The 10,256-nt window shown below is 42.5% G+C and overlaps 1 protein-coding gene across 1 annotated transcript in view; it reads left to right on the plus strand.

Annotated features, from left to right (window-relative positions):
* LGALS4 (galectin 4) overlaps positions 1–9,650 on the plus strand; it is a 37,035-nt gene extending 27,385 nt beyond the window's left edge. The window contains exons 6-10 of the mRNA XM_085625013.1: positions 1,795–1,836; positions 4,080–4,106; positions 5,036–5,124; positions 7,131–7,296; positions 8,717–9,650. Of these exons, the coding sequence (XP_085481139.1) occupies positions 1,795–1,836; positions 4,080–4,106; positions 5,036–5,124; positions 7,131–7,296; positions 8,717–8,863 (471 nt within the window). The 3' untranslated portion in view covers positions 8,864–9,650. The remainder of the gene's footprint in view (positions 1–1,794; positions 1,837–4,079; positions 4,107–5,035; positions 5,125–7,130; positions 7,297–8,716) is intronic.
* Positions 9,651–10,256: the final 606 nt, after the last annotated feature.

The following is a 10,256-nucleotide window of genomic DNA, read 5'->3' on the forward strand; positions in this document are numbered from 1 at the left end:
TCTTGAAGTCCCTGACTTCAGTCCCAATATTCTCCTTCACAGCAGCAGAGAGAGGTCTTTCAGATGCAGAAAGTTCTAACCTTGGCGACTCAACAAAACGTATCAGGATGTAATGTAGGTAAAAGCTGTAAGAGCTGACCTGGTCTTAGCGATCTATCAAGGCTCTATGCGAAGCATTCACTGTATGTTGTCTCCACTGGTGGGCACATGAGGCATATGGCTTGTTCACTTACCTCAAGCAGAACCTCCTGTGTTGATCTAATCACCTCGACCTACTCTTTCCAATTTAAAGGGTGAAATATCAGACCTTGTGCCCTGCAGGTTTTCCATTATTAAATGGTCAACCTTTCATGTGCAGGATATCAACAGACTGGAAGCTTCTGGCCAGTTTCAGTTCGCTGTCCTGTTAGTCGGGTGCACCTGTGGCCCTCTGGTGCTTTTGCTCTCGGACCGCATCAGTCCTACTTCCAACTCAGCTGCTTGATTCATTTTCATAGCTCCTCTTGACCTTAACTTGTGCTGTGTGGCTCCACGCACATGCTCAGTCAGCTAACTCCCAAAAACACAAGATGCTCTTCAACTGTATCTTTTCATGAGTTTTGAAAATAATCCTTCTTTCTCCCAAGGATCCCATTGAATGATGGCATCCCTGAAGAATGTCCATCTTGTTTATCAGGGATTCTTCAAAGTATCTATCTTGCTTTTCAGCATTATGTTAAAACCTTGCATCTCCTCACATATCACTTAGTTGACCAAGTCAAATGCTTCTGCCCAGCTGTATGGAAGACAGCAACATCCTGAGCTTTTTCTATTTTCAGACAGCCCTCTCTTCTGGTGTAGCAGTGATTTTCTAAAAGTGCAGATACTATTACATAAGACCATGTTTTATTATGCTTTGGGACACATCAGGAAGTAAGAGTCAGCTAAAGTCTAAGCTATCTTTAAAATGTAAACACTCTTCTGATGAGGACACATTTTATCTTCTCAAGATGTCTGCTCTTTTCCCAGGGTTTCTCAGAGCAGGGTGAAGGAGGTGACATCAGATTGCCTATGCATTGCGGAGTGCATCCACATGTCTATGAAATCTGTCTAGATACAGTAGGCTTTGCTGTGCAGGCTGTGACATCCATAAGGAAGGGCAAGGCAATCTATTGGGGAACTGCCCTTCTGTGCACCTCTCACTTCACGCACTCTAACCCAGTCGCACCACATTTGGGTAATACATTACCCATGTACATCCCACTCAATATACAGTGCATATTCTGTGTGCAATAGGGCCGCTTTAGGGTGATAGGCATCTATCAGACAGGGATGGGGTGATAACCTCCCCCTTGCACCCACCTCACCAGGGTTAAATATAAATAGCCTGTGCTCTTTGTCTTAGAATCAACTGGTTATCCATCACCTGGCACCAGGCACTGTTGCCACCCCTGATTATGAGTACATACTTTGAGGTCTCTGCTGCTGAATGTCATCAAAATCATGGAGCACCTTTGGTGGATGAAGAGATTGTTGAGTCCACTGATGGAACTCACAGGACAGATAAAGTAGAGTAAAAGCAATGTGGCACGGCTTTCCAAACCACAGTACTTTTTGTCCTTACACTATGTTAGAGCAATTCTATGAGGAAAGTCTACAGAACAATCATTTATTTTTCACATAGCAGACATTCAAGTGTGGGACACTGGTTCATGCTTTATATGAATTATGAGTTAATAGGTCAGTTAGGGAATTATTGAGATGATGTACAGAGCTGAAGTGGGATTACATTGTCATTGTGCTCTCTTTTCCTAGGGAGGAATGGGCATGCCTGGATACCAACCTGGAAATCTGCCTGTAAGTAAAATATCAGCTGCCTATCAACATGAAACCACCAACTAGCATGCAAGGAGTACTATTCTGTACTACCCAACTACTTACTTTTGCCAAGTATCAGCCAACTTCTGTCCCATAGGATAACTCAATATATAACAAGTACAGACCTGGATGTAGACCACAACCATTATGTGAATGCCAAAGAAAAGTAATCTATTTATATTATCAAAGATCTATGATATACACACACACACATATATACATCTATACACACATATATATAATATGTTATTTATAAATGTGTGTATGCGTGTGTGTGTATATATACACACACACATACATACATTTACACACACACAAACACACTCACACATATATGTATAAAAAAATTGATCCCACTGCATTTTAAGACGGCTACCTAGAATTACAGATGCAACCCATAAACCTTATCTGTTTTGGGTTGTGTTAGGTATTATCACACACAATACCCACTGCTATCAGCCGAATCAACCATCTTGTATTTTTACTTACCTAAACCTGAACAGCTTATAGGCCATACCTTAATTTTTCCTGTTCCATATACAACGTCTTTTCCATATATGTTTGTCATGAAGTGAAGTGATCTTTCTAGTTAACAGTAACCAAGCTTTGCCAATGGTGTCTACTGGCACCCATCAAGGCAACAACTACTCTCATTGCCTGCTGCCTGCCACAAAATCGGTAACAAATTGTGTGTTGGCTAGTTAAAATGAAGGTGTGGAGTGTAACATGCAGACGTTTGTGATTTGTGAAAGTATGTTTTTATTTTTCAAAAACATCTAAACCTATAACATTTTCAGAGTTTTGTTGGAAGCAAATAATTGCCAGTAACTGGCAGGACTGCCCATCCAACCCATTTCTGGGAATTGTACTGACTGACAGATCTGTCTCCAAAGGCTTCTGTTCATACAAAACAAGCACACTGTGGACTTCCCAGAGCGGCTTTAAATGTAACAAACTCCTCTAGTCTCATTGCTCATTTGCTGGCATCTGCGTTAATAGCCGCAATGCCTAATTCAGATCCAATGAGTTCCTAAATTGGGAAACCCCTTCATGGTTTATAGACCCTGTGCATGTACCATATGTTTGACATTTTGCTAAAATATTCAGTCTTAATCAAAAATTTCAGTGGGCCTTGGCTACGTGTATCCACATTTTCAGATTGGACAGCTGCCTGTTATCTCTGCATATTGCCACCTTCCCCATGTTCCCTATAGTCATTCTCCAATCCTGGATTTTGTGGTGCCACATCATCATTACACTCCACGCAGGGCAATGGGCTCAATCATTGTTAGTTCAAGATATTCACAAACTCTACGTGGGGGGCCATTTGATTAGTCTTTCTTGGTTCCATGTAGTCAGTGACCCTAGATGGAATAACAATTGCCCACTCTATGTTAGTACTATACAGTGGCTACATTTTCATGGAGGGACATTCCCTCACTAGTTGTTAATGCCATGTATTCACCTACCACAAATCGAGGGTATTTTGCTGCGTCTTTTTTGTTACTCACCATCTCTTCATGGAGAGCCCTTCACCCAGTATTTGTTAGTCCAAGATTACCGCCTACTCCACAGGGAGGAACATTTGCCCAGAATTTGTTAGACTCAAATAGTACCTAACTATCCAAGGAGACCCATCGGCCCACTCTTTATTAATCCCATGGTCACTAGCTCTTCATGGCAAGAAAACAGCCCAGTCTTTGCCATTTTCACATAGTCATTCATTCTCCATGGAGTGCCATTGCCATTTCATGATTAGTCAAACAGTCACTGCCTGTTTATCAACAGAAATCATCCCAGTCGTTCTTAGGTCCAGGTAGTCACCGACTCTATTTGGACATCCACCTGTCCAGTCTTTGTTAGCCCACCTAACTACCAACCCTCGATGGCTGTCTGTTAGCCCAGTGTTTGCTGGTCTCACAAAGCCACCAACTCACAATGACGGGACAGCTGCCAAGCCTTTATTAGTGCAAGAGTCCCCAACTCTCCCTAGGGGGGCATATGGTCATTCTCTTTTAGTACCATGTACTCTCCCACTCTACATGAAGGCTTACTCATCATGAATCTCAGACTGTGGCCAACTCTCTGTAAAGCGCCTTAAGTTACAGTAGGGTTGTATGTAAAGCGCCTTAAGTTACAGTAGGGTTGTATCAGCTGAGTCTTGTGTAACTGCTGTTACTCTTTGTCTATTCTCCTAATGTTCTCTTTCATTTACCTTACAGGTGATGGGTGGACCTATCTACAATCCGGTAAGATCAGTGAGCAGCATCCCACTCCACATGTGTGACAGTGTGCTATGCTTCAGTGTAAATGAGAGAAGCAGAAAAAGACCACTTTCCCAACCTTCCCCCAAGCCTTACTGCTTTTTGTGTGGTGCCCACTTCTTTAAGAAGTGTTTCTTTACTACTCACAGATCTAGATGTCTCCTTTGCCCCCACAACTAGTCACTAACGGGGAATTCTGAGCAGGTGATCACTCATCAAGTTTCTGCCATATGTCACAATTGGAATTACACCTCTACAAATGAAAGCGTGAGACTAGAGACAAGCGGCAGACCCCTCAGCCCTCGAAACAAGACTAGCCTAGTTTGCCTCATCATGTATCTCAAGTCTCCCTAAAGCACAAAATTTACATACCACTGAAAATTCTGCATCTCTCTTAGGAGAGCTATCTAAGCCCTGTCTTCCAACATATACTTATTTATCATCTGTTAATCGCTGTATCTGTATAAGTATCTCGCCTGCCTGTCAGAGCTTTACACCTTTTTCTCTGTGTGTTTGTTATATACCAGTCTGCCGTTCTTGCTGTGTGGGTATCTGGACAGCTACATTGTTCACTATCACATGAAGGTATTTGTAGTTGAGCACCACATGTGAATCTTTCCATCTGACCCCCGCCACTCCCCTCCCCCCCACTCCGGCTTTGCCAGCAGAATCCTAAATATTACTCCTTCTACCACCTTCTCCTCAGGCATTATCAGTAGAGAACCAAATCTGTCCCCATACTGATGAATCAAGCATTTCTAGATGAGGCCTGATCTTGTCTCAGCATGCAATCAACTTTAAATTAGATACTCAATGCACTGAACTATTCGTTCCTTTCCGCATCCAACATGCTCCTATGAAATATCTCCCTGGCAGTGCCAGCTGACATGTAACTGTTTTCTTTTCTCTTACAGGCAATCCCATACAGAGGCAATATTTCTGGTGGGATGACCGCGAAGCGGACTGTTGTAGTGCGAGGGTTCATTCCTCAGGGTGCTAACAGGTACAGAAATCACTAGGCGCTTGGCTTACGAACCTTCCCTCTTCTGACCCCGGGCATCTGTTGCATAAAACCCATACGCTTCGGTATACCAAATATTAAAGTAATCTGTAGCCCACTTGCACAAGAGAATTCATACATCATTGCAAAAAAGACGTAAAATTATCCTGCGACTCAAGAAAGCCTGTGTTAAAGCTGTAAAATCCCACATCTGCAAAAACCATTGAAAGAAAATAAAAAATGTCTTTGCATCATCAGTGCTTTTTCTAAAGCCTGCCCGAGCTGGTAAGTATTAAGTATTAAGCCTGTCCCTGAATTTCTTCAAGAGTTCTTCATGCCAAAGGAGAAGAAGTGAGAAGCCTTAGGGAACCAGATCACAGGATCTTTCATTAAGTCTAGCCATTGAGTGGTGTCCACATTACCTGAACGGACTTTTTGGTTTTTATGAAATGAGCCTGCCTTGATACATAAGCAGCTTTTCATCATTCCACCATGACTGCAGACATCCTTAAACAACAAACAAATCAGAGGGCTTGATTCACAAGGATTTTTCTATCATTCAGTGTACTCAATTTTCGAAGTACTGACTTACTCTTCCTGCATGGCACCTAAACCCAGCAAACTCTTTGTAAATTTGTTCCAGCGTCTCATGGTTAAGAATGTGTCATGTTGATAGGTCTCTCAGCAGCAGCGAGACACTCAACAACACAACGTATGCGAGTAATCATAGTATTCCAGCACATTAAGGCATGGATCTTCTAGAAAACATACGCCAAACCAAATCCCTCTGGCTAGCCCCTCCCCGCTGGTGAACCGTTAACGATGTTTAAATTAATAAACTGCTGTACATGTAGCAGACCGATTCTACATCAGTAGAAGTATTGCTACCACCGAGTGGAGATTTACTCCTTTGTTGAATTCATAAACACTGGCAATAATTTGCCTGGATAGCTGGCTAGGCTGAGGTAGCCAGGTGTAGTCCTGGAAATGACATTTCTGCACTTTGCCGTCTCCCTAGAGCACATTTGTACACTAATATTCTACACTGGAGGAAGAGTGCCCCCCTGTACAACTGCACTTTTTAAACAAAAAATTCAACACAAGGAAAACATTTTTCCCTGTGGAGAACCCTTTTCGCTCAAGCCCTCACGAAGTCTGCAAGTGTTCTGTTCCCCTTCTCTTCCTGGATTTACCTTCATCCCTTTGCTACAAAAGATCTCCACCTATGTCAACAATGGGAAATGTTCAGTGAGGAGTTTGTAAATGCCCACAATCTCATGAGTTAATGGCCGCTCACAAACCCTCAAAGCAAGCCACCCACTTCCCACCTTTCGCGTGGACTTTACTACTTATTTATAAAGCACATTTGGAACATAAACCTTGCAAAATAGACCAAAGTAAGTGAAAATAGAGAACTAAGAGATTAGTGTGAACCACACAAGCACACAAATAAACATATTGGCATATTTAGGATTGGTAGGAACTTTACCTCTACTTTAATGTGCACAAGAGTTCCACAAAAATATGTTTTTTGTTAACAGTATTATAGATAGTGGTATGGTATGTGGTACGTGCTATGAGGTATTTCTATAGGACAAACTAGACCAAAAGGCAGTGGAGCCCTGTAGAGGGTCACTGACAAGCATAAAGGTAACACGTGAAAGGGAAGGTAGCTGGTTTGTGGACTGTTGATACATTGTGACATAGTTTTCTTTGAAGAGGTGGGTCTTCCTCCCTTTCCTAAATTGGAACAGCGTTGAGGCAGTCCTCATGGATACGGGGATGTTTTTCCACATCCTGACAGTGATGGGAGTGATGCACACAAGTTACGATATTGGCCAGTTCAAAGGTCTCTATTCAGCCATCACAAATTGTCAAAAATTCCTCAAAAGATTAACCTCTGTCAGTAATGTATGCCTTCTGTAATCTAGTGGATTACAGGTCACTTGAAATTTTAATGGTCTTGCTGAGATATTGATATTCCGTTTGATATATCTACTGTTTTTCAGGTTTGCCGTAAACTTCATGGTGGGATACTCCAAGGAAATTGCCCTGCACATCAACCCACGAATGAATGAGAACTGCGTGGTGAGAAACAGTTTCCTGAATGGAGGTTGGGGAAACGAGGAGCGCGAGTGCTCCTTTAACCCCTTCTCAGCGGGACAGTACTTTGATGTAAGTATAAAACATGGATGCTTGGTACAGTACAAAAAAAAATAGAAAACCATAATGTTGCAGTACTTTGTGATCATGCTACACGTGGAATGGTGACAAAGTCCTCCCTCTTAGCTGGGATGATATAGGCAGTATTATCTGTAATTATTAGAAAAACTACAGTGCTGAATGTTAGCTAAAGTGACATCTGCTGGTCAACACTGAAAGTGCCTCCTGGCAGGGTAGAAATGGTTTGTCTCACAGTGACCCCTACAGATCAAATCAAGTAAAGCAGCTGAACTGTCACCCTGTGGAAGCCATTCCTGGACACAGTGTTTAAACCAGACTGTGGGCCAGTTTAGGAATAATAGAATATCTTGTAACTCTTTTCTGGTAAATATAAGAGCAGCAACCTCCCATGAGCAATTCAGAACTCTGCACAAAACATGGCTGTTCAGACAAGCGTATGACTGAGCCACATCTCTGCCCTGCCTCTAGTGCCAAAAGACGTTTGGTGAACGTGCGCTTTAGAAGTTCCTTATAACATAACATAAACATAGCTTAACAATATGATTGGACTGAGGAGGTAAAAACTGCTGACCAAAAATGCCAGTGCAGAAAAATGAGAGACAGTAGGAAGACACAGCTTGGAGGGGGGGGGGGGGGTCAAAGCATAGAGGGTGTGCACTATGCATGCCTTTACTCCGTTGAGGTTTCGTGGTTGGTACGGAGGTAGTAAATTGATAGCCAATATAGGTGGCAAACTTTAACCAATATAGGAAGTCACAGCTAATAGAGCAGACAGTCCACTCTAATCAGGCTGAAAGTATGGAATGGACAGACATGTCCCCAGGACACACTTCTGCCATTGGCTTGGTGTGAATAAAAATTATGCAGTAAAGATAAAATAATTTTCTGGAACCCTTAAAATTGGGAATATCATGGTAAAGGAATTTGTCGGTCCCTATTCTTGGGGTTTGTTGAACACAAAGAAAATAACTTTAACTATTCTGTACACCATGGGTTTAGATGGTTTGGAAAGGAGAGGATTTGCTTCTTCTCTTGAATGTAGCACTAAAGATGAGTAAAGAAGAATATTGCATGATTATATGAAGTCTGAAAGATCTGAATCTCCTTTTATCAAAGGAGTCTGGAGTAGATCACTGGATGGTCCTTCTTTCTGATGGGCCCAAAGGTTGTATTATTATTATAAGAAAAGGATTGTGATGCCTCCCTTGACTCAGTGCTGAGGGTTAGGTCTGTTGGCTGGTTAAGGCGGGAGAAGAGTTACTAAAGACAAAGTCTGATGGGAAGTTTAAGATGGATCTCCACGTCTATTAGGTCAATCAATAGGAGAATTGGCATAGGTAGAGCATGTTAAATCTGTGGTCTTAAGTAGCTGCTTCATTTAAACTCAGAGAACTTTCCATTCTCTTTTCAGATCTCTGTACGTTGTGGCAACTACCGATTCAAGGTGTACGTGAATGGACAGCACCTCTTCAACTTTGACCACCGCTTCAGGGAGTTTCAACGCATCGACACGATAGAGATTGATGGTGATGTCGTCCTGTCCTACGTCCAGTTCTGAGCTGCTCCGCTCCCACAGAAACCTAACACATGCTGATAGCTCAGGATATTCTCTGTACACTTCATGCAGGCATCAGAGCGCAGCACCCTCAGTCACTGAGGACATTCAGAATTTTGAAGACATGCTTTTTGATAGAAGTCCTCCTGTAGAGGTTGAAACCTAGTCACTAACACTGCAATAGCGAAATCTTCAATTTTCTGAATTTATTTAGCGATTGTAGGCTGAATATGCAATTTATGTGTCTGTTCTTTCTTGCTTTCCTTCAGTCTTTGGAAAATAAAAGTATGGCGTACCCATATTTTTCTGGACATGCCAGCTTCCCAAACTTGGAACTGATTTTAACATTCAGTCGGCTGCAGGTTTACAGATGTCTTCCAAGCTTATTGCGGAATTATTGTGGGAAAATAATGTATTGAAGCAACAGGACAGATTTCTCCAACGCTCACTGCTTGAAATCGGTCTGCCCTCTGGGTCACACAGAAAGCTTAAATCTTTAATTGGGTAATATGGGGTCCACAGACCTCTACTAGTGTGTTTTCTTCGCTGTATCTGTGATCACTCACTCCTCACACTCCAGATCTTATCACAGCTCTTGTTCGATCACGGAGCGGGCATTTAGATGTCTCTTTGACTGTTTGACTTCAGGTGTGTTGCTGACAGGGGTAAGAAGTGTCAAGCCAAGAAAAAAACTGAATGTTCTATTTAAAATAGGCCTTCAGTGCTTGTTATCATTATGGACATGGAAAACCAGAGTTCGTGCAGAAATAAATCAATGAACAACGTGGAACTATGTTCTGTCTGATTTTTGCAGTGCCTTTAATCCATCCTCCATTTACACCTCCATCCGTTTATTTTCCAATCGCTTCCAAACTACAGCCAAACACCCTAACCACTTTCACCCATTTAACCTGTCATGGATAATTTCAACCCCTTCTGTTCATGTCAACACTCCATTTAAACTTAACCAACCCTCTAAAAACTCCTCCGTCCATTTTGTCCCTCCACCCCATCCCTAGGTTTACCAGCCACCTCCATCTCTTCTAAAACCACACACACCTCATACAAAATAATCTTTATCTGCCACCCTTGCCTTGCAACGTACACCCATCTATTCGACCACAATTCCTACCAACCCTGTCCCATTCCTTACCGCCATGCAACCATCCTCCTTTTTCTACATCTCTCCAACTGGATTCTGTCTCATCCTCCACTTCCATTCGAGCCTGAATACTTAAAGTCCTAACGATACGTTCAACCCCCCCCCCCCCCCCCCCCCCTCCCAATCTTACATCTTTCCCTACCTCGGCCCCCATTCCAATCCATGGGACTTCCTTACATCCATATTCCAAAGCTTCTTCTATGGCCTGGGACACATCACATTCCCCAGACTTCA

The sequence above is a fragment of the Triturus cristatus genome, chromosome 9 (assembly GCF_964204655.1).
Source record: "Triturus cristatus chromosome 9, aTriCri1.1, whole genome shotgun sequence".
In the NCBI taxonomy this organism is placed as follows: domain Eukaryota; kingdom Metazoa; phylum Chordata; class Amphibia; order Caudata; family Salamandridae; genus Triturus; species Triturus cristatus.